The sequence below is a fragment of the Corvus brachyrhynchos genome, unplaced genomic scaffold (assembly GCF_000691975.1).
Source record: "Corvus brachyrhynchos isolate BGI_N302 unplaced genomic scaffold, ASM69197v1 scaffold229, whole genome shotgun sequence".
NCBI lineage: Eukaryota > Metazoa > Chordata > Aves > Passeriformes > Corvidae > Corvus > Corvus brachyrhynchos.
The window spans coordinates 3190606-3216001 of NW_008240042.1; the positions used below are offsets into that span (position 1 = coordinate 3190606).

General features: G+C 37.6%; 1 protein-coding gene across 1 annotated transcript in view; it reads left to right on the top strand.

Moving 5' to 3' along the window:
* The window catches only part of ANAPC10 (anaphase promoting complex subunit 10), a 35986-nt gene that overhangs the window by 979 nt on the left and 9611 nt on the right, over positions 1-25396 (top strand). The window contains exons 2-4 of the mRNA XM_008641283.2: positions 5414-5530; positions 6832-6922; positions 7695-7815. Coding sequence (XP_008639505.1) covers positions 5416-5530; positions 6832-6922; positions 7695-7815 — 327 coding nt within the window. The 5' untranslated portion in view covers positions 5414-5415. The remainder of the gene's footprint in view (positions 1-5413; positions 5531-6831; positions 6923-7694; positions 7816-25396) is intronic.

The following is a 25396-nucleotide window of genomic DNA, read 5'->3' on the forward strand; positions in this document are numbered from 1 at the left end:
TAGGTGCTTGCTGCTGCTTTATTTCCGATACTGAAGCGGTTTGTAGGCCTGGGGGATACGGCCGCAATATAGTGTTGGAAACCTGGTTAATTTTAATTGTATTTATTTATAATTGTTATAATTAATATTAATTGAAAACCCCACAAACAAGTCGTGGGGGGATGGCTACCAGTTGGTTTTTCAAAGCGGCTTCATCCTCTGCTTGCTCTGGGTTTTCACGACAGCTTCCACCTAACATTTACCCTTTACACTCCTTGTAAAGATGTGCTCGCCTGCTTTAAGGAACAGCTTGTAGCCTTACCAGGTACCTTTGGGAGTCTGGGCTTTCACAAAAATATATTTTGAAAGAAGTATATGTTTAGGTTGATTAGGAATACATGTAGAAAATTGCTTATATAATTATCTTAATTATCTTTGTTTTTAGTAAAATATATTTGTGACAACGAAAGATTAGTAATTTTTGCTAATAGGCTTAAAGCAATGCACTGGAGGCAGGGTAAAAATAATAAGTTTATTAAAGTTGTATTGAGAGATTAATCTGAGGGATCAAATGTACAGGTGAGCTAATTGAAATAGGGTGCTGCTGAATGCTTACTATCATTATTAAATATTAGTTAAACATTAGTAATTTGAATGTTTAATGTTTCATCTTCTATCTGAGTAAAAAATAGGAAGCATAGTGAGAGTCTGGTTTTCAGATATATCTTGAGATCTCTAAAGGCCTTAGACCAGCAAGGGTCCAGCCAAAGAAAATGAGAGCAGGGACAAGAACTTGTGAGGTAAAATGAGTAGTGCAGTTAAGAAAATCAGGGAATCTGAGGTATGAAATTCCCTTCTGTTAAGAATGGGAAAAACAGTCTTATGGATGTTGCGAAAATGCTGAGGTAGTCAGTGGAGCCTTTGTTCAGTTTTCCTGGAAAGGCTGTGGTCAGATATTTGCTAAAATGGAATAAAATTACATTATTGGAATGCAATTAGAGTAATACTTCTTAAAAAAAAAAAAAAGAGAAAAGCCAGATGAGCTCTGGTCCCCTGAAGGATTCTGAGGAGGTGGTTTGGGAAGGGAATCTGTCAGTAAGAGAACAATTAAAATCAGTGTGTGCACAGGAAATACTCTAGTGTGGTTTGTTAAGAGTAGTCTAGATCAAGCTTTTTTTTACAGTAGTCAATGCACTTAATAAGGAAGGAACATGAGGAGTCTTTCTTGAGTTTTACGGGATTTCTGCCATTGTTCAAGCTACTGAAGTGTGCTCTAAAAATAATTCTTTTAAAAGATCTTTTTTTAAGAGCTTTTGAGGCTGACTTTTAAATAACTCACTTTTAGACGGGTGTCATGAAACATGCTCCTGGAGAGTTCAGTTTTGAGTGTATTTTCACTACTTCCTGTAATGTTGAACACAAAACTGGAAGGATTGCAAGCACTGTACAACTAAGGGTTCAAATTAAAAACCATCTTGGGAAGATTTGTAGCAGGTTGGAAATCAGTGTAACTTGGCTCGGTTAACAAGAACTGAGGGAGGAAGAGAACACAGGAATAAAAAAATCAAAGGCCTGATTAGCATTTGAGCACTGTAGTGCATAGTAAAACAGCTATTAATTGAGAATTATTTTCTTTCACCTAACCAGATGTTGCTTTGTCACGTTAACTAGTGTGAGTAAAAATAAAGACAAGGGAAGTGATTACTCTGCTGAAAAAGGGCCTTAGCTGAAATGGTCTGGTTATAAACAATAGTACTAGATACCTAGAATCTGCAAGAATATTTGGTTTATAAAACCTTGTGAGGGGAGCTTGAAAGGCATAGACATTCTAGAAAGGAAGAAACTAAGAGCAAATTTGATGAGTGCCCTCGCATCAATAAAAGGGTTGCTATGTAAAGGCCAGTGATTAACAAGTCTTTGAGTTCTCTGTAGAGCAAGAGATGCTTGTTTTTAGGTGATACTTGATTTGGATGCTAAAGGAAAGCATTTAGCTTTTAGGCTGATGAAACCTGAAGCTGGCTGTCCACAGATCTCTTGCTGGAGAAGTAAATGTCTGGACAGACATCTCTTGGACACAGTCTGGTCTCTCAAAGGCCTTGACAGATGTGTGTTTAAACAGTTCTATGCATACAGGGTGGTGGAATTAGAAGCTTTAATAGGGGAAAACTGCTTTGGAATCTGCAATTTTCTTTGAGCCTGGATTTTTATGGAGCTTTAGTAGGAAAGGCCCATGAGGTATCATTCAGTGTCTCCTCTTGGGTGTGTTGTGTGCTTACAGAAGGGTTTGCTTGCAGGTGTGCACCTTTTAAAGGTGTCTTCTGCTGGTACACTGAGAACAACCTAGCTGGTTTGGTTGGGAAAGGCAGGCTGTCCAACCATTTAAATCCATTTCACTCTGTTCACAAACTGTACTTGCCAGAACATCTTCAGTTGGCTGTTACTTCACAGGGATGGGATGTTTTTCAGAAAAGAGCAAACTTCTCTGAGGAAGATGAGGGATAAAGAGTTCAAGGAGAGGGGGAAAAAGCCGCTGCTTTGTCTTGATCAAAGGATGTGCAAACCACAGAGTGGAAAATGGCAAAATGAAAGTGTGGCTTTGATCATGTCATTAAGACATTCATATAGTCATGCTGTTGATATGGAAACAGCAGGCTGTTAATGATCTTTTGGAATAACTGGATTGGAAAATAAGAGATGTTTCCAGCCAATGCTTCTAAAGATACAGTGTGTCTTTCCATTTTTCAGCACATGTCAAGGAGAAGGGCTTCTAGAAAAATTAGTTGTTTTTACACAGCCTGAAAAAGGAAAGAAAAATTTTATTAGGTGGCTGAAATTCCTTTCAAGCTAAGTATTTGTGCCTCATTTAAAATAAGGTACTTTTACTTCTGCTAGTAAAATGTCCAGAAGTGTTACTTGAGTGAGCTGGCCTGTTGTTGCACTGTTTTTCCTTAATACTTCTATCAGCTTTCAGGTTTTAAAGTTCTGAGAGTATTTCAGAGCTTCAGCAAAGCTACCCAGAATGTGTTGTTCTTGAGCAAGAGTTCTGTCATAAAAGTCTGATTCAGTTAGTTCAACCATTGAAAATTTTCGGTCTTTCTCGTCACTAGCACACAATATGTGGCTGATTTATTTGCCAGCAGTGGCTTGGAGTTGAAATTTTGGGGTTTGAGTAGCTTTGCCCGTTAGATAGAAAGAAACAAGCTCAGTTTAAAACAGTAGGAAACTTAAATGGGGTTTCTTGCTGTATGTTTCAGACCCCCAAAATGTAATCCCTCAAACTTTTGAGAGCCAGTGCAATGCAAGTCTTGCATTCTTAAGTTATTTAGAGCTTTGCTGTGTGTGCTGAAGCTTATAAGAAATCTCAACATCATTGTCTTAAGGGATTCTGCATACCTTAGAAATTCCAGTAATTTTTGCTAAAAGCATGTGTAATCAACTTTGTGATGTAATCTGAGTGAAAAATGTAATTCCTCTGATTTACCTTTGGTGGGTTTTGAGGGGTTGATTGCATACTCCTTGCATCTTAAGGGTGAGATTTGGAGTTTTTCATTCATTTTCTCTTGAAGTCAAAAGAATGTCAAGACTTGTTGGTGATAATATTCAAGAGTTGTTTTTTATGATGTTTTTGAGATGTGATCGCTTGAATTACAAGTGAACAATTTAGCTTTACTTTGTGAGGTTGAATTTTCTATGTATATTTTTAGAGGTCGGAAGAACAGCATTTCTGGTGTCTATATAAATCTGAGAATTAAAGTGAATGCTACTCAACCTCTCTTAGTTCATTGTCACAAAAGTAAAAAAAACTGCACAGAGTTTGGACTAGCCATTTGAGCTTTAAAATTCACAAGTCCAGGAAAGTAGTCTCCCCAATGCTTAATAAACATACTTTGAATTTTGGTGCAGCATGGGGGTTGGACTAGGTGATTTTTGAAGGTCCCTTCCACCAGTCCAAACCATTCTCTGAAAAATGTTTGTCTTTTCAAGTAGCTGTGAAGTACATATTCTGTAATTTTTTTCCAAGGTTTATTTATTTAGATGGCATTAGGATTAATATATTTGTCAATATATATGTGATATCTGTAGGATTTGCTGTGTAGTGTCCAACTTCTCTTCTGAGAGGACGGTGTTTTGTCTGCAGCCTTTTGTTTTGTGGCGCTCACTGTTGTCAGTATTTAGATTTTTCTACATGTGCAATTATTTCTTCATGTTTTCTTTATGGTAGTTAGGACTGCAGTCTTGTACATGAGAAAGCAGGTAAAATACCTGTGTCAAGTCTTATGTTTGCAAAATTAAAAAAAAAATAGCCAACGGACAGTAGAAAGTGTTTGGTGCACTACAGAATGCAGATTTCCTGTGTCCCACAAAGAATTTTTAGCTGCAGAGTCTTTGGTACATAGAAAATGTTGTCTCTGCCTTGTGTCAGTTCTGTAGTGGGTAAGACCTGGATCCTGGGGGTACCAGCCTAACTCAGTCCCTTATTTGCTGTCTGGGAGAGGCACTGGAAGACTTTCTCCAAGATTAGCAGAGCATGACATGATGTCATGCATGTAAGCAAAGGATGAGAGGTCAGCTCTAATTCCCTGACTCTTTAGTGCTCTAGGTTTAATTTTAAGCTTTAATGTAGCTCTTTTCATGGAACTTATGTTTCTTTGGAATTTTTTTTTTTTAGTATTTTAAACTACTTCCTAGGAAATAGTAATGTGCTCTGTACTATACAAAACCCAACTTAATGAAGTTGTCGTATATGTGGTCATAATCTGGGTGTTGAGACTGACTGTGATTACTTGAACAATGCAAGTCACAAGTTAATGATTCCAGATGAAGTTGTGAAGTTAAGGATGTGGTCCATGAATAAATGTGGCTATAACCAATTGCTACAAATTATACAATTTGTTTAAACTCCCATTTCCTACTTTAGGGAGAAGTATCTCTTGCTCTAGTTTCTGAATTTGCAGGTTAAGAGAACTTTTAAGTGTGACTGCTGGAGAGAATGAAGTTGTATTGCTAGCCTTTAAACCAACATTTCTAATTTCTTAAAAACCAAACAGAACTGTAAAAACCAAATTCTGAAACCCTAACTCTGTGTGCATAAATTAGAATGATACAAATAAAATATGTCTTTAGAATGTTCCAAGTGTAAGTTGAATTATTAAGGACACAAAATTTACATGTATGTGGAACCTCTTAGATCTATTACACATATATATTCTATATATTTATACTTATTGCTTTATATATATATATAAATAAAAGGTTCTACAGGCATGCAAAAATGTATGCTTATGTGTGTATATGTATAAACCACATATTCGGTGGGCTATTATAATAAGTGTGAGGCCAAAGAATGAAACTGTCTGTGTGAACAAACAAAATCCTTTAATTTTCCCATCAAGCTAAAAATATGTCAACTAACTCACTTCTTTTCTCTCACTAGAAATGACTACCCCAAACAAGACCCCACCTGGTGCTGATCCAAAGCAGTTAGAGAGGACTGGTACTGTTAGAGAAATAGGCTCACAAGCAGTTTGGTCTCTTTCATCCTGTAAGCCAGGTAAAATCACAACAACGATGTAAAAAGTTGCATTTATGTTTTGGGAGGAAGACATCCACAGCAGTAAAACTGCTCTAGTGTAGGCTGTAGTCACTACAAATAATTTTGGCCTTCTCTATATGTGATACAGTGTGAAAGTTATAACTGTATCAGAAATCCTACTATGAGGAGCTATCTCATGTGAACTAAACAGAGCTCTTGCCTATTTTATATTAATTTTTTTCTTTTTTCCTTGCACAGTGAACAAACTAAACCATGTGAGCAGAATCACAGCTGGCACTCTGTAATTTGTTTCTATGCTTTGGCATTTTGTCTGGCTCTCTTCCATTTTTAACTAAGGATGACCACGCAGCTGGGTGACCTGCGTGTTCTGCCTAAACTGTGTGGGCTTAGCCATTACAGGGTTGCCCTAAAACCCTGCAAGTAAAATGAACCCATGGTCCTGAGGTGTAGTCAGTGATACCTGCTCAAAATATCTGAAAATCTGTATTCTTTCCCTTTGGGGTGGTTGAGTTGCTATTTCAGAAATATCTGTTGGGAATTGATCTGCTATCTTGCTGCAGCCTAGGGTCAATGATCCCTTTGTCACAATATCATGCCCAGGCTAAATGACTTTGGTCTGATATCCTGGGACATTGTAGAAAAATACCATATGGTTTTGTTGCTTAAACAGGCTGAAGGAAATTTTTTATTGCAGATTAAACTTCAACTGCTGTATTAGAACTGTAACTAGTGTGGACAATCAATAAAAGGATGTGCGTAGTAAAAGGACGGATAATGGGGCAGTGGCAAATACAGATTTGGAGTTGTTTCTTTAAATGGGATGGCATTAACTTTTAGGACTACTGTTTTTGCCACCTGCTGCTTGTTCTAGCTAGTAACTTGAAAAAAAAATTCAGGAGACTACTTGAAAAGGAAATGTCACATTTGGCTAAGATTTTATAATAAATGAATGGTCTCTGCTAATGATTTTTCTTTAGTTCAGCAGTTAAGTTACAGAATAGGTGGAAAAGTCTAAATGTTAATTGTTCTGGCAATCAATATGAATTACTACTTAACCACTTGAAATTCCAGGACATGTTGACATAGTTTCACACCCCACAGACCTCAACAGTATTGAGCTTTTGCAGACTCCGCTATTTCAGTTTTGTGTTAGAAAAGCATAGGTGCAGCTTGGATATCTAGAAATATTTCCTAATATGTTTTAACTTGGGGGACATTAATTTGTAACAGTTGAAGAAAAGCTACATTTGCATCACAGAAATGGCATACTCAAGATTATCACATTTTCTTTTTCTTAGGGTTTGGAGTGGATCAGTTACGAGATGATAATCTAGAAACTTACTGGCAGTCAGATGGATCACAGCCTCATTTGGTGAACATCCAATTTAGGTATTAAAATATACTCCCTATGGGTTAGGGTGCTTTGTGTAACTTTATATTGATTACTGTTCACCAAGGTAGGAATTCTGGAAGTGCAAGAACTCCTGGGTTAGTTCTGTTACCCAACTGGTAACAAGTCAGATAGCATTTATAAAAATGAGATTTTCAAATGTTATGATCATTATAACTGCCTAAACAAGCAACAAAAAGGAATGCTTAATGGTATATCAGTTGTGACAGCATCACATTTACTCATGTAAAGTGACTTATGTCCTGATTTTGTGTCTTTGAGTGTCATTTGGAGAGTAGATGACTGCTGTTAATGTAGTCCTGTATAACCTGACAGCTGAGTTCGAGAAAACTTTTTTTTATTCTGTCCTGTGTAGGATGCTTTCAGTACTTTTTCTTTAACCAAACTTGAGATGAGATGTTTGTCACCTTTTTTTGCTTACTTTCTTGAGAAGGCCTTGGTCTAATAAGAGAGCCCATATTTGAAAAGCTAAACTTAAGCTTTGTTACGTACGTACAGGTGCTTATTTGGCATCTGTTTCTTGGTATACTGACATTTCTGAAGGCAGGCAAAGGAGAATGGTGAAAATCAACTGTGTGCATAATGTAATGTGGAAAATCACCTAGTTCTTTAACAGCAAGTTTCTTATGAATCACTAGGCACACTTATATTCATTTTCATTTAAATCCTTAGTTATTGCAAGCTAGCAACAAATTCATCCTGAATATTTTTCATTATGTTGCTTACATAGCTTGTTTTGCTTCTTGGCAGAAGAAAAACAACAGTGAAGACCTTATGTATTTATGCAGACTACAAATCTGATGAAAGTTACACTCCAAGCAAAATCTCTGTCAGAGTAGGAAATAATTTTCATAATCTCCAGGAAATCCGGGTAGGTTAATGACGCTTTGCTTTCTGTTTTAAGACAGTTCTCTTTTGTTAGGACATCTGATGTAATCAAGTGGTTTTTGGAGGTAAAATGTGGCATTGTGCTTGAAGGGGGAAGATGGATGGGTTTATTTGATGTTTGCTTTTAGTTTTTGTCTTGTAAATTTAGTAGACTGGTTTCTGTTTGTTTTTTTTTAATCAGGCTCTTTTACCAAATATCATTCTAATTGGATATGTTCATAAATTAAGTTTTACTTTTGAGTATAGTTTTTAATCTTTTTAATACTGGACAGTCACTGAGATGTAAAAATTTTGGATGGGATGCAGTTTTTTAACAATATGAAGCAAAATCCAATTTTTGTTTCTGCAGATATGCTTAAGACTTTGAATGAGACAGAGTTGGAGTGTTTTGTTAGTGTTATTATTTATAAAATAATAAAATCCAGTATTTTTTTATGGTGGTGCTTCTAGCCAGAACTCTAATAAGATTTGAATTGCTTTAATTGCTTAGTTTTGCTTACCTTTTGGTAAATGGTAAAAGCAGATTTGAAATTATCGATGATCTTGGTAGAAGTCCATCTTGGAAACTGATCAGGTTACTCATAAGCAGGTATTTTGCTCATTCTGAGTCAGGGTAGCCTCATGTTTCAAATTCCTCTTCTCTGGAGCTCAGCAGTTACTGGCTGGTATTTTGGAAATGTTTAACTTACCAGCCTTATATGGCAGGTATTACAATAACAGAAGGATTGGGATGATGAGAAAAGGGTGGTGCTAAATGGTGGCTTGAATTTTTACTTCTGGGATTTTTACTCTTTTCGCTTTGGTTTTCAGTCCCAACAATTCAAAGTCCCAATAGTAAGTTGCAAGTAGAAGGTTGTAGATGGTGTGGGAGTAAAAAAAGTGTAGTAGAGATGTCTGTTAGCATTATGTTTCTGTCTACATCCTTTTAATGATTTGTGATGTTCTCTCAGCATATATGTTTTGACTTACACTTTTATCCTAAATTTTAAATTGAAGGGTCTTAACGTGTTCTATTTTTCTTTAATTAATTAAATATTCTTTTGGAAGAAATTAGTCACCACATTATTTTGACTTTCATCAGCTGCAAATTCTGCCTTTCAATCTTCCCAATTGTATCATAGCAATTTGGGAATTGCACAGTATATGAAGAATGGCAGCTGGATCTTTTCCCTGCTAGGCTGCGGGTCAGTTTCCCGAGTGTCCACTAGATGTCATTGTTGTCCTTAATGATCAGTTTGATTTTTGCACTTTTATTTGCCCTTTCAGTAACTGAGTGATTATTATCCTTTTTGTAATCATGCTTAGTACAGCACTATACATATAGCTGCCTAAGTTTCTCATACACTGGTAGACTCCCACTCTCGAGGGTATGTGTGTTATTAACATATTAAAGATCTGTAAAGCAATTAAATGTATAACAAGTGTATTAGTTTTCTCCAGTGTCTCAGGCAGTATTTCTTTAGCTCTTTTCTTGTTAAACACGGGATTCTATGCATAAATTTATGTAGTTAAAAATGGTACTTCTAAATGAAACAAGTTACTAGGTTTTTTTTATGGTATGTGAGTGTGACTATAATATGATGCATGACAGTAATTCTTATGCATACCACATGCTCATGTGCCTTTTTTACTTCCAAATTTAGGAGAAAATACGGTCACACTTCTTGTTAGTGAGATACAATACTTGGATGCTGTAAAATGCTTGTGACTGTCATCACCATGATGTTACATGTTGCTATCAATTTTCATATTTCCTAAACTGCGTGATACTGTTACATTTTCCTTCAGTCCTGAAACTGTCTCCTTTCTTCAGCTTCTCTGACACATGGGGAGGTTATTAAAGCAGTGTGAACTGTTATGAGCTCTTTACAGAAATCTGCTTAATTATACAATGATTCCATTGGCTTCAGTACTGATTAACTGGGTGGAAAATCAGGCTAAAGCATTTTATATTTTTCCATGGATGCTTGCCCAACTCATAGTGTCTAACGAATGTGTTTTCTTTGCTAATGGTCTAATTTTCAACACAATGCAATATGCTGTTAGGCTAAATTTTGTCACAAATATAAGATTAGTATTAGTCTGTATTTTAGTGTGTAGGCGTATCTTTTTTGGAACCTAAGATGAAATTATTTTCTGAATAATTCTTCCCCCTCGTTTGTACTCCATTGTAAGGGATTGTGATGGGAACAGCCGTCGCAATCTGGCAGGACTGTTCCCTTGTTTGCTGCAGTTAAGGTGTGTGCAGTCAGCCTTCTCCTATGACTTAAGTGCCTTTGTATCACAGCTGCCAGGCTTGGAGAGCAAATGTTTTCTCATTTCCAGTCATAGAGTTTTCCCACATGGTGGTACAAACAGTGGATGGACAAGATAGTCTGTAGAGGCATTTTTGGAACAGTATCCAGACTCCTCAGGATTTAAGTTATTACACTTTTTCATTGTATGAAAATAACCCACTGCAAAGGGTATGAGTGAAGTACTGTCTGTGAGAGATCTCTGCTCTCTTCAAGTGATGCTCACCTGCTTATTACATTTGTACTTCTCTGAGACATTTAGATCTTCAGCAGTTCATCTTGCTATGAGAATATTAAGTGTTTTGATGCTAAGTGCACATAGTATTTCAGGGTATAGTCTCTATTCATATATAATATATATATACACACACCTCGTAGTTGCAGGGGTTTCTGCTGTCAGCCTATCATGTAGACTCAGGTGAAAGCCCTGTAATCTTAATACACCTTTGATGGTAACAGTGAGAAGTCTTTGTTTTAGGTTTTTGTTGGGATTTTTTGTTTGTTTGCTTTTCCTTTGGATTGCTGTCTGGTTTGTTTTCAGTTTGTTTTCTGTCCCTCTTGGCCTTGCCTGGTGTTTTGTAACCAGGTGCAAGCACAGCAGCCTCCCTGATGGTGTGGGGTTGTGACTGAGCACCACGGACAGGGCTCCTTCTTCACTGAAGAGATTCTGCAGTAGAGGGACGAATTACCAACTGGAGGAATGCCCAAGCTGGGGAGCTTTTCCAAGAGATAGTTAAGGAAGAGTGACCCTACTGTAATGCAGTGTCCAGTGACTGTAGTGAAGATGTTTTCTGGAATCCAGCAGTGAGCAATCTTCACCTATTTCCTGTATGTGGAGTAAACTTAGATACTGAGGAGTGAGGACATGCTAGCTTGTCATAAGGCTGTTGCAAGGTATTCAATCAAGGAAATCAAATCTCTAAGGTGCATTTTTAAACTGCTTGCCACTGAAGGTGGAGTACTGAGTTGTTATTCCTTTAGATTCCTGACTAGGCTTCAGGTACTTCAGTTAGAAAGCATTCCTCTGTATTCTTTCTTCCATTCAAGAAAAGAGGCATTTCTGACCACTAATTATTCCTTGGGTTTAGAATGTCAATTAAAAATAGTCTGGTTTCTGCAAACTACTCTTGATACTAAGAAAAGACTGAGTAAACTTTAGTTTTATAGAATTTCAATCTGTAGTCTTTCCTGTCTGTCTCTAAGATGCTCCACAGACACAATCATCACACAAGTTGTTAGTTTTGATTGTTATCTTCCTCTTAATGCTGGCTGAGTATGGATTTGTTTCATCAGGATGCACACAGGACCTGTTCCTTACATCTAAAATGCACTGGTATTGGAAATCTGCAAAGCAGGGGAGTAGAATGCTCCACTGGTATTGGTTAGTTATCAAGCCTTGTGATTGATGTCAAAGGTAGGAATCCAATTTTGGAAGCAGGGTTATTTCCATTTGATGCAGTTGGTACTCCATACATACTTCCACCTTCCAGCAGCGGATATTTTGTGAATCCCCAACTGGGGTGTTTACATGAACTCATCTTTACAAAAAGAAGGCAAATTAAATGACATAACATCACCGTTCCCTGCCAATATCATCATCACTGTAGGTGATATGACCTTTTCATCATTCATATGCTTATGGAAATAACTAATGTATTAGTTATTTCAATGCTTCAAACTGTGGAAATTATGAACAGGATTACAATTTTCCTGCCCTTTTATACTCTGGAATGGTAATACATTAGAGCAGAGCTTACTGTGCAGTCATGAGAAATGCAGTTATTGAAATAGCCTGTTACGCATATGAGGTATATACAAATAGGGAGGTCCACATTAGAGCTAGTAGAACAGTGGAAGATTATTTTGGCCTACACACTATAAAATTGTTAAGCATTTTTATCTTACCTTGCTATGAAATGGTATATTAAGAGAAGTAAGCATCTCTTTTGTAGAGGAAAACTAAATGTGGTTTTTGTGCTGTGGTATGTGTTACATGTAAAAAATATTTTTTCTTTTGTTTCTGAGCAGTCAGAAACAAATCTATGAAGGAATCTTTTCTTGCCACAGAAGGGCTCAATTAGGGAAGGGTACCTTAAAGAGGCCCTGTATTTTTAATACTGTCAGTTTGACTTGACTTTCTGAAGCAGAGGAAAAGCCATGTGAAACAATATGGCAACAGCTTCTGTGGAGGGCAGCAAGTTGATGAAGTACAGAGCTTTCCTCGAGGGAACTCAAGTACAGAGAGCCTAGGAACTGATTGAAGCACTGAGTGTTACATATGTGTGAAAGCCTCTCCTGCAGTTATAACCTTCTTCATGATGGTTCTTTTAAGTTCCACCGTGGAAAAGAAATTGGAAAATCACCACCCTCACAGTAAAGAACTTCTTAGTAAGATCTAATCTAAACTTCAGCTTAAAACTGTTCTTCCTTGTCCTATCACTACGTGTCCTTGTAAAATGTCTCTTTCTTATAGGCTCCCTTAGGTACTGGAAGGCCACAGTTAGGTCACACTGCCACCTTCTCTTCCTGTAGCCAGTATTTTATTACATTGTTTCATCTCTTTTCTGTGCATGAAGTTCTAGTAGGCGGGTTTGAAGAGATTTCCCCAAAATCTTTGTTAAATATTTTACTTATGTAAAAGTCTTTCTGGTACCAGTGGCTTAAAAATTCAAATTTTTAAAACTATATGTTATCAATGCAGTTAAACTGTCCTCCAGCATGATGGGGGAATCTTTCATTGGCTTTAATGCAGCATTCCCTACTGTATTCTAATTACAATACTGTAAACACATTCCAGTCCTTTCTCTGCTGGGCCATGAGCAGGTTGCACACAGCGCTCTGTGTGTGAGGGCAAAAGAGTCAGATGTTTGAACTTTTTATATTAGTATTTTTTTTAAAAAGCAGGGATAGACTTGTGGCCTTACAGCAGATATAGAATGCTATAGAGCATATTAGGTGAGCATAATCTCTGGCACTCTTTTGAAGTTTGTAGGATAATACTACTGTTGTAGAGTAGTAATCATATAATAGTTGTGATAGTTATCTTATACTACTGTTATAGAATAGTAATCATCTTGTAGGAGAGTGAAGTGGTTTGTTTGTAGTCTATGCAGGTTATCTCTGCTATTGAACCAGTATCCCAAGTCAAAGTTTATACCTGACTGAAACTTGCAATTGTGTTGTTCATTTTGGTACCAGATTATAGCTGCTTGACATTTTTTGTTCAAGTGAATTAGTTCTGTGTAGGATTGCCTGGCTTGAACTGGTATCATTTACTTAAAAGCTCCCCAGCAAAAGCACCATACACACTTAAGTATAAAGTTCCTTCCCATTAAGAACAGTCCTTAAAACCTATTGTTCCCATTTGTTCATCAGTTTGTTATACTGAGTCAGCTTTTCTTGGTGACACTTTTCAGAAAAGTATGGTTTTAGTGGTGCTTTAATATTGATTAGGTAGATGTTAGAGATTAAATATACTGTGTACACTTCTGTGTTGTTCACCAAGTTTATTGCTTTATGGAGTACATTTTTCATTATTGATTATCTCTGTGATTGTCTACTGTACTACAGACTTCCCAGATTGTTTCAGTAGGCTTTTCAATCTTTCTAGTACCTCTAGAATACCCAAAGCAGTTGAAGGGAGCTGTGAAAAACTGCTGGTTTTCCTTGATAGTTTCTTACCTTCTCTATATCTCTGAAAGGTTTATTCAGGGAAGACTTCAGTAATGAAGATCAGTGTACCAATAGACTAACCCCCTTAGCATTCCTAATTAGTAAAAATGAAGAATCTCTTCTTCACAAGAAGATACTGTTATGAAGGGAGTACATGTATGGTGAAGGGAGCACATGTATGTCTTAATAAAAGTTCTGTGAGAGTAGGGTTTGTCACTTTTCTCCTCTGCAGATGTTGCCAGTGGCATGGCCATGCTGCTCATATACAAAAATTCTAGCTAGAGCTGTTGAATAGTCTTGGGTTTTTGTCCTGATTTTATTTTTAACTCTACCAACTCCTGCACCTGATTTGCACAGACACACACACGCACATACACATATTGTGCTTTTGGCTTTTGTGAAAGCATTTTATGTAGCCTTCAGCCCTTAGAGCTACATACAGCTTTGTTTCTTTTAAACCATGGCTTTTTCTTTCTAATGCCTGGATAGAGCAGAGATGCTGATCTGTCTTCCTTTGATAGCATTACCAAATTTTTGGAGCTCTTAGAGAGATCAAATGTCTGTGTTCTTTAGCTCCTAGGAATTGGTCCAAATATGTATATTGATGTACAGTAGATCATATCTATCTAAAACAGTAGCCCCCATGCCCTTCGCTCCCTGAAATTTCCAAGTTGTAATCAAACTTATGTGCTATCAGGCTGAGGGAAGAAAAGCATGTTTTTCTTTTACATGCTCAAAATGTAGTGAAAATCCCTGTGGACAGTCGTGTTTACAAGGGTAACTGTCTGCATTCAATTGTGGGTTATAAAAGTGCTTGCTTGAATAAATACACAGAGCTATCAGACAGAACAACCAATAGTTCGCTGGACTAATTGACCTTGTCAGTAGAATAGAAACACTTGCAAATAAAATTCCCTTTGCCAGCAAAGCTGCAACTGAAAACCCCTGAAGAAACTGTGTATATCCTCTAACTATCTTGGAATGCAATGATTCAGGCAGCAGACATGTGCAGTGGGAGGGGGCAGGAGGGGGGAATCATTAACCAAGAAAGTTGTATGTACCAGCAGTTTTCAGTGGGCTCTTTTTGCAGCATGAGGCTGTATGCATTCCTCAAATCATTAAGTAGTTCACTTTACATATTCAGAGTTATGTTTTCTACCAGTTGTTACTACTTTTACCATCCCTTGGGTCCCCTTGTATGATTTGTTTTGCTGGTCTGCTTTTATTATAATGTAGCCTTTTCAGAAAAGGCGAAGGTGTTTGGCTGGTAACCACAGCATGTTGTAATGAGGGTGGAGTGTGTTTGTCATTCTGCAGCAATGGTTGACTTTCATGAATGCCAGTGTCTATAACCACACAGGCTGTGGCAGTTTATCTTTTTGAATATATTCGGATTGCATAACAGTGGAAAAGAACCACAGTAAATATCAGAATATCTGGTCTTCCAATCAAAAGAACGATGGAACCATTTTTTTTACTTTACCCAGTGATGAGTCATGTATCTTCCCATTAAAAAAAGGAAAATATTTCACTCCAGAAATAAAGTCTTCACAAGTGAATTAGTCATATATCAGACATTTCCTTTTAAAAGTTTGGATAATGTCACACAGGTGGAAGTAGTATTTAAAAAAAAAGGAACAGTGAAAGGCACAACAGGCTTCACTGTGTACTATAAAAACATGATTTTATTTTGGTTAGAAAACAAAACAGGAAAAATGGCATTCGGAAAATAAAGTCTGAAAAATGGTCTAGTTAGCTGCTAAATAAACTTCAGAGATGAAGGTTTAAAAAAACCCCACCAAGATCTGTAAAAGGAGGAGGGGGGAATAGTGTATTTCACCTTAAGTAAAGGACAATGTGTAATAAGGGATTTTGTGGTTTTACAGCTCGGTGCATGTGTTTGAAAGCTGTTCTCTCAGCAACGTGGGTGGCAGGTTATGCTACCATATAATGTATTGTAGTTGGCTCTCCACACTTGTCAGGGTTAGCGTTCAACCATTCGGAAAATTTTCCCATTGTTCTATCATGTGAACCAAGGCTAGTGTTGAATTCCCAATAACCTTCTGCAGGAAAAAGAGGTTTAATTAGAAAGTTTGAAATTTGATTACTTCTGTTATTGTCTTAATGCACTTCTCTCTAATTTAGGTGTTTATCTGCAAATGCAATCAATTTTTGCTCAGAAAGATGAAAAGCAAACTTAACTCTGTACTGCAGTTGCTTCCACACTTTAAAAAGAAAACTTGTATATTCAATTCTGTCTTTCTTCAGCATTAACACTCTATTTCCATCTTAAACATGTTTGCTTTAGATGGATCATAGCTTTTGGCAGCTACTGCATTTTTAGCAAATAATACTGTTTCTAGTAAGAGTTGCAAAAAAAAAAAACTTTGTGTGAGGTCCTTGTAAACTGAACCTTGGGAACGTTATGTTATTTCTGTATTTTCCCTTCTTTTGTGCTTCTTCTCTATTTGTGTCATGGTTATAAATTACATCGTTCGAACTAGAGAATTAAAAACATTTCATTTTGTGATTCCTGTAATTTAAAAAAAGAGAATGTTTGTTTTATGTGTATTTTTTTTTCTTTTTACCTGTTATTTCAGTAGCTGGCACACAGAGAAATAAGCAATTATGGTATTGAAATTCCATTGTGCCAGCACCTCCAGGGCATAATCCAAAAAAACCAGAAAAATCGCCTGCTGGGTTGTATGCAGTAAGCTTGTGTGAACATCAGTGTCTGCTGTTCACACATAATTTTTTACTGGAAGTTCCTGTTGGAATAAAGGTTCTGTGTTTGGGGAGTGTACTGGGATACTTGTTGGTCAATGGTTTTTCAAAGTTTGTAGGGATTTCTAATTACAGTTTACCAGTGTAGGCTCACTAGATGCTTCTTGCAGATAATCATTAATGTTTCAGAAGTAAGAGCAGCAAGCAGGGATTTGGCAACATAAAAACTGTAACAAGAAAGATCTTGGTGCTTGCTTTTCTCTTCATTTAAGCATTCTCTTGAAGACTGAACATGGGAGTGAGGAATAAGGTGGGTGGATGGAGGGGGAGGTGACAGCATGACAGAAGACACTCACATACTTAGCTTCTCTACTTCAATATTTAACCCCTTCCCTTCCTTCCCTCTCCTTTTTTAATGCAAGTGTGGTGTCTAGCTGACATTTTAAAACATACGAATGCCTCCAGCATTACAGCTTATAGTGGGTGCCAGTGTGATGCTCACCCAGAACATCTTCATGGTGCTCAGTCAGGCGAACCCCCTCAGCTGATCGGAGTTCATTTGAACTGTGGTTTATGAAATGTGATCCTGTTCACTTGCAAACTGGAGCATGTAGCAACATCTATTTTATCTCTTGTGTTTGATCTCTCTGCACTTGGACAGAAGGATGGAGACCCTGGTAGGCAAACTGTTTAATGCATTTTTTTACTTGGGTGTTTGAAGGGGTTCCTGGTCACATAAGGCTTCAAGGTTTGAACTAGGGAAAATGAATATCTTTGTCTTCGTTGGCTGGCTGTATCATTTATTGGCTTTTGGGGAAGTGGATTCTGGACACCTGACTTCACAGTTATTTAGCAGAGCAAGGAGGTAGGTACCATGGAAGAAACTGTCTGGAACAAGGGACACTTCTTTGATCTCAAGAAGGCGGCATGTTAGGAAGGAGATCTTGGAAAAGTGCAGCAGACCTGTATTTGGAAGGGAAATTCTATTATTCTGTAGTAAAGGGCCCTGCATAGTGCATGGAAATTGTTAAATAAAGGGTTATTTCTCTATCCCATTTTTCTTCTTCTACCCTACCACATTCTACAGTCATGCTCTTTCCCATTCTGTAAGTTCTGAAGGCTTGAGTAATCCAAAATTATCTCCTCTGGTTTTGGATTCCAAATGTGAAAACATCATGGGAGTCACACCACCATCTTTTGCTTGAAGGATGTTAAAGACTTGTGTCAAAACTGACAGTAAGATGCTGCTCACTCACTCCTGCTTTCCTCTTTCTAGAGAGGTTGCTCACCTTTGGGAAGCTTCTTGCCTTTAAGCTACTTTTTTCTACACTGTGAAATGGATTGGGAGGATAAAGTCAGTGAATTATAAACAATCATCTTTGATTTACCTGATTGCCTTCACAGACTTAATTGTGGAGAGTAACTAGAGGGAGCACTAGATATTTTCAGACATTAAGAAGTGCCAAATACATGCAGCAAGGTCAAGTCCAAGATTTGATTCTGATCCCTCTGGGTGCTGCTACTAGCATAGTATCAAAATCCTCCAAAAGTAAAGCCAGCAGTCAACATTTAATTTGGTTTAAGCATAAGAAAAGATATGAAAGGAATGGGAATTTTCTTGGATACCTAACAAAATTTTAAGCTGTCATCTCAACTGGTGCTGGTCAGTTGGCACAGCACACCTTATTTTATGTTTCACTTAAACAACTTGTAGGCACCAGCAGCTGGAAACATCCTGTGACTGTGTTCACCACCCTTTGCCAAACCAACAGTTTGGCAGTGGGGTGGAGGGAGGAAGTGGCCCCAATTTAGAAGAAATTAGGAGCCAATTGGCCCACCACTTATTATTCTCTGTGTGGCTTCCATGTTATAATACTTTTATTTGCATCTGTACAAATGCAGTCACACTTGGCTATTTGCAGTACATACTGCCTTGTGGCAAAGTTATCAGGTGTTGCTATTAATTAGGATTAAAAAAACCCTGAAACAAATCCATTAAATGCACTGGATGTGCCATGCTTTGTCAAGTCAGCACCAAAAAAATCCAATCAAAAATTTCCATAAATTCAGGTAAAAATAAAGGAACAAGGGTATTTTATGTAGGCACATGGGGGGGATTTTATAATTACAATCTGCCTTTTTTTTTTTTGTCATTCTTGAAGCCTAACATTCTAGTGGAAAGCTGAGATTATTCATGGTGTCACTAGGAAAGTAGTTCCAGAAAGGAATTCTGATGTAGTAAATTAAAGCACTCCTCAGTGTTCAGAAGAAAATGCTACCTGGCAGGTGGTAGAGATCTAGAGCAAATCCAGGGTTCTTGAGCAAGAGGCTCAGTTGCTTCAGAGCTGCCATCATGGCTGTTCTTTCCAGAGTGAGGTCTTGCTCCTGTGATTACTGAAATGTTGTTTTGGTCAGAGATCACGTGTCTGCGTGTAGCTTTGATGAGAACACTGCTACACAGGGTATAAATTCAGTTCTTTGCTAAGTTTTATTGGGTGGGAAGGGATTGAATGTGGTGTTACCCTGTTCCTTATCTCAAGTAGTGCATGGAAATGTTTCTATAGATATGAAGTATAAATTTATTTCTTTCTGAGGGCTGTTCTCTGTCTTAATCTGTCATAAGATAACTGAGATCGTGTGTTTGAGTCGGAAAAACCTTTCCCAAGATTTTTCCATTTTCAGTGTGAACACACAGGAGAGGGTGGAGTGAGAATAATAATGTAGCATATGTGTCTGGCTTGAGGGCCTGTGCTCTCTAGCTGCCTTCATCCAGTTCCTAAAGAAGGTTTATCTAACAGTCCTATTTTATTTCAGAATGAATTCTGTAGCGTTTTATGTCTCATGTTAAAGAAATGTTAACAAATACAGTTTTTTATTGAAGTTTTTTATGAATGCTGTTCTCAGTCACAGTTTTTGAGTGAATCATGAGGCCTAGCCCCTAATACTTATTTTTTAATTTTTATCCCCCCCCCCCATCTGTCAGAGATCAAATTCAACTGTGGGTATGAAGGAATTTTTTGGGTTATTTCTACTAGCAAATGCAGAAAATCCTAATTTGTTTCTCTTAGCTGAGATTAATTTGTTACTTCTTAGTAAGATGGTGTTGCTGAGCATAGTTAGTAAGGTAAAAATCAAATCATGTTTTGGTTTTTTTTTTTGTTTCAAAAAGAGTTGCGATTCCATATCAGGAGAAATGATGTAGTAAAATTTTGAAGTAGACTTCCCTCTGCTTGAACAGGTCTCTGTTGTGATTATGATGGTCACCATGTTTAAAAGAGGATTTCATAAATCAGCTTTCGGTAAATCCAGCACTGCTGGAGTAGGAACTTCTATTGTGGAATTATTGGACTTTCTTCTTTTTCTTTATGCTGTCATGAGGAGTTAGACATTTACTTGCATAGCAGAAATAAATTAAGCAGAGGAGCATATGTAGCCACAGGACTTGTAGATATACAGTAAATCACATAGATTTGCAATCCAATTCCATCTGCTTGTTGTTGACTGCACTTTGTTAAGCAGTAAGATGACACCCCACAGTAGCTCTAGACTTAGGACATAGCAGGCCTGCTAGTAAACAAGTTTTTAATTATCTCATTCTCATGCTTTGTTTTTTTTGCCCTGCCCCCTCATTTTTCAGGAGCATACTTTGGATGTCATTTTATTTTGATTCTTACACAGTTCATGCTGAAAAGCTCATGTTCTTGGTCTGTAGGATGTAGCACTAAGGCTATTCCAGATGCTGTTTGTAGCAGAAGTGTTGTTGCAGTGCGGGAGTTGTTAGCCCAACAGTGTACAGCACCACTGAATACCTTTTTAAACTGTACATTCTTTGAGTAAATGATGACTTGAGGAACCTTTGAGTCCCAGAAAGAAGTCAAGAAACAAAATTCATCTAGATTGAAAGAAGCAGAGTCTAGAGTCTGACCTCCACGTAAAACAACGGAAAAAAGCCTTGCATTTTTTTTTGGACATGCTTTCTTACTGATTTGTAAGAAAACACAAGCAAAAGGTAAAAACTCCACTGCATTTGTTACAGCACATTAAAGAAATTCTGTTTAGATGTAAAATTAAATGCTTCCATTGGGCAACAGACCTGATTCCAGCTTTGCAAATTTATGGAAGTGTATTCTGGCTCACATAAAACTACCCAGCTGAACCTCTGACAGATATACTCATATTTCTTCCCTTTTAAAGTTCATTCCTATGAAAATATATCTCCAGTGAGACATGTTTATGAATTTGGGATCTTTCTTAGATGAGACTTTGCATTGCATTTTAAATTTGCACAAATAGTTTTCACAACCGTCTTTTGCATTTGTTTCCAAAGAGTAAATATTCCTTGAGCTGAGCATTACACTCTGGATCCTGTGAAATGTTACTCTACATTTGCTTGTTGAAACCTGGCATGCTACAACACACTTGAGTAATCTTGAAGTTTATCAGGTTTTGCCCCGCTTGCTTTTACTGAGCATACACAGAGTCCTTATTCAGACACAGAAATGTTTTACTTGTTTGCATACTGTACTTCTGCAGGATTTTGAGATTACTTACATAGGTTTAGGGTCTTCAAATTCCTCGATTTTTGTGAGAGGCAACCGTCTGCAATTCTCAGAAACAAGCCACTCCTATGAAACCAGGAAAAATGCTTTCCCTTAACCCCAGTGCTTTTTGTGTCTTAAAGCAGCAACTTTTCCTCTCGCTGGTAAAGAATGAGCAAGGTTTTTTTAATTTGGTAGCACTCAGGTATAATTTGTTCCTGTCTTTTCCTGAGAAATAAAGTCACTCAGGAGCTGCAATCTTGTGTAACAGATAAAAAGTTACAGCCATGCAGTTTTGTGGGCCTGTCTTCTGGTAGAAGACCAGGAATCTAGTTCTCTTCAAGGTGTGGTAATAGCCCTTTTCAGTGAGGGGAATGTTGGTCTTTTTTTTTGGTTTAGATGTACTTTCTTCCCCTCACCTATAAAAAATTCTTGAGAGCTAGCAGCTGGCTGCTACTACTACTATGGACTAATTTTTAAATATCATGATATTCCCATTTTTTTACATTTGTTCATTTCCCATATTAATTTTCTGTATTCTCTGGGATGCAAAGTGCATGGTATGAAATGTGGTCACTAGGTTATTGCCACTAAGTTATTTGAAATGGTTTGATAGACAATTAACTCAGTGTGGCCAGTTTTCAGACACTTAAATCTTTAATATTCCTTGCATAATTTTTTTTTTTCAAATACTTTCTTTGTATAATTTAACTGTAGCTATGTCTAGACATATTTCCTGGATATGGCTAAACAATTTTGAAGGTAAATTATGACCTGGGTTTTTTTGCACTTTCTTGCAAACATAGTATCATTCCATTATATATGTTAGGAGAAATGGGAACTGCAGACATCTGCAGTACAGTTTTCATCCAATTTGCAAATTTCTGCCCCTTTGTAAAGTTAGTTACTTCCCAGAAATGTTTTCCAGCCTTAACGTCCATTTACAGTCAGTATGTGCAGTGCGCCCATAGAATACATTTATATTGTTCCTACTTGTACCCAGCAGTTCTAGCTCAAAAAGAATTCATAGGACTTCTCCCTTTATGCTTTGCCATCTTCTGGGTGTTCATTCTATTTGCCTTAAGGTCCTCTTGTATAAGGCCATTGTTCACAGCACTTGTTTCTTGCTTAAAGAATATTCTGTCTATACTCTCCTTGAAGATTCTGTGGTGTTAATCATAGAATCATTTAGGTTGGAAAAGACCTCTAAGACCATCAAGTCCAGCCTGTTCTGTTACTTTTCATAAAAGGCAGCTGCCTTGTCCCGTTCTGCAGTTCCATTTGTAATGCAAATTCAACCTGAACTTCAGAATGGTTCTTTAAATATATATTCAGGCTTCTTTGCAGTAGCCCTTGTTCAGTCTGTTTCTGTTCTCTCTGTGTAGCTGTCTGCTGTTTCATTACCGGTTTCCCCTGCCTCTCTTCAGTAGATGAAGTGCTACTCTCTTGCCTGAGAGCAGCCTGACTCACCTGGAAGTTGTAAGAGATGATGTCTTTATATTGGGTGGGTGCTGCTCTGAAGAGGGACTAAGATTTTGATATCTCAGTACAGGAAAATCTTAGGGCTTTTTGGTGCTTGGGCAGGGAGAACTCAAATTTATGACTAAGATACAAACTTAAATAAAAGGGCTAGTAATATGTTTTATTAAGTAATTTTTAAGAACTCTGTGCCCTATTTCCTTTGTTATGAAAACCTCAGTCCACATACTTAACCAGATGGGGGTTTTCTGATACTTTTGTCACTATTTTTTATTTTGTGTTATGACAAAAAACTTTGAATGCAGATGGTACTATTTGTTTGAGTGAACATGGAAAGCTGTAGTGGCTTTTGTTATGTTTGACAGTTGTTTTTTCCAATCTTCTGATCATGTAAAATTTACTGAGGGTTTTCAAAAGCACCGCAAAAGTTACTGTATCAGTTGGTCATCATTTTCAGATTCCTGCTTAGCAGCATCCTTACACAGTTACCTTGTGCATATGGGGCCTCCTCCTTAGTTACTTACTTGTCCATAAAATGAAGAAACATTAATAAGATAAACTTTGATTTGAAGTGCTTCCCTAAAGGTGTAGAACATTTGTTTTCATTAAATGAGATTTGCACTTCTTTCTAAATGTGCTATGTGCAGTGTTCGCTATATATTTTACAGTAATATTTTGTGGTTTGTTTGTTTAGTTTTGGGGGGTTTTTTTGGTTTTTTTGTTTGTTTTTTGAATGTACTGTTTCTTTTCTCACATCTGCATCTATAATACTGAGTCACCGATAATTTGAGTTGCAAAGTACCCTGGTTAAAAAAAAAAAAAAAAAAAAAAAAAAAAATTCTTCTTTCAGAATGCTGGAATTTTGAAAAGACTTGCAGCAAACCATGGATTTTCTACCATTCATTTTTCATGCCAGACTGTCCAGATGCAGTCTGTTCCAGTATGTCTGCAACTAGAACTTTACACAACTTAGGTACCAGAAATAGGCAAACTGCAGCCGAAGGCTAGTTTTGGGCTGCATTACCTATTTTTTGATACTCTCAGCCAGGCCACCACGCCAGAGCCTAAGCTTAAGAATTTTTTTGTAGCTTTTTCATCTTCAGTGTGCTGAAGCTCAGGGGCAGTAACAGGTTCACATTGGAGCTGAGTCCCTGTAGATCTGAAGGATTCTCCCAATACAGGAATCTTCTCAGAGTTGCAGTGCCCTTGCAAAGGCACTGCTATGGCACTCCTGTGGGCTGTGACAGCTGTGGAGTGAGACTAGGTCCCTGCAGGAGAATGCTGCTGCACTTAGGATGTATTTGTCTTCCTTTCCTCCATTCTTGACTGATTCTTAAATGAGTTATGAAACCCATTTTTTTTAAATCAGAGTTTCAAAATTTCACAGCTGTTACGGCTGATTTCAGTTGGAGATAGTATTCCTTCTGGAGCAACAGATTCCTCTTAAGATGGAATCTCTTTTAGCTGATACCAAACTAAACTTAGATGACTTCCTGCTGTGGGTAGGTTTGCTTTGGGGTTTTAGGCCTTATTTCCGTACTTGCACATATGAAACTCCATTCTAGACTGCATTGTCATTCTATATTTGCTGGCTTGATCATTCTGCTTTTCAAAGGGACAGGGAGAAGGTCTTTGTATTTTTTTTCTGAAGTTCCAGCGGATAGGATGGTTGCCACTTAAGGCATACATGGCCTGGCAATCCTTCCCGAACAAGATTTAATTTATGGATGTGTCCAGCATAAACTGTTACGTGAAAGTTCAAATGACCTCACTTTACAATAGGATTTCAAAAATGTGGGACTGAAAAGCAAACTGTCCAAGGCTGTTCAACATTTTTGTCCTTCTCTGAAGCATTATGTACCTCTTGAGGTATGTATTTTTGTAATAAATGTTGAGTTCCCTATGCATTGCTCCTCACAGAACATACTGAAAAAAAAGTGCATATGGCACAGCAAATGGGAAAACAGTGTTTCTTTCTTTCCAGAGAGACTTTCCTAGCAAACAGTCTGTGACAAATTCCTGATGGTTTCTGCAGGTAAATTTTCTAGAATGAAGAGTTGTTTTCAGCCACATTTTAGAGAATGAAGTATTCAAAGACTGTTGTCAATTCTTTTTTTCTTTTTTCCTTTCCTTTTGCTTTTTTTCCTGCCACCCAGAGTTAAGCAGGCAATTGAGTCAGACAGTTCTGGCTGACAATTTCACAGTAGTTGAGCATTTGGCAGGTTATTTATTTGCCTCTCAGGCTGGATGTACCTGACTGTGCAAGTGCTGTGAGCAGATGCAGTGGTGGGAGTGTGATGGGCAGGGTGGAGGTTGCTTAAGTACCACGGACAGGGGCCCCTCCACACGTGTCGAGACCATCCATGACTTCATCTGTCAGGAGTTTTGTATGTGGGCAGTTCAGCACAGCCATGACCCTTTTGCAGGCATCATTACGTGGGATTCTTCATCACTTGGTGCTTTTGAAAGAGCTGCTTTTCCTGTGAATCCATGTTCTAAAACTTGGTATTCCACAGTGTGTGCCATTGTACCCCATTTCCTCCATTTGACAGTAGGCTCATGTACATACTTACCAGAGGCTGCCCATTGTGTCTAAGACTTAATTGTTGTCTTCTTATGTGTTCTTTGTCTGACTTCAGAAGATTTCAAAGACAGATTATGAGGGCATCCATAATGAAAAAACTGACTTTCCATGTTTACCATTCCATGGGTTAAATTTCAACTCTTCCTTGTTGCAGTGGGGATCCTGCAACACGCATATATCAAACCAGGAGTCCCGTGGAAAGGAAATATATATGGACAGACAGATTCTTGATAGCTGTTTCAGAGAGATGTTTATTTCTCCAGCCGCATGGCC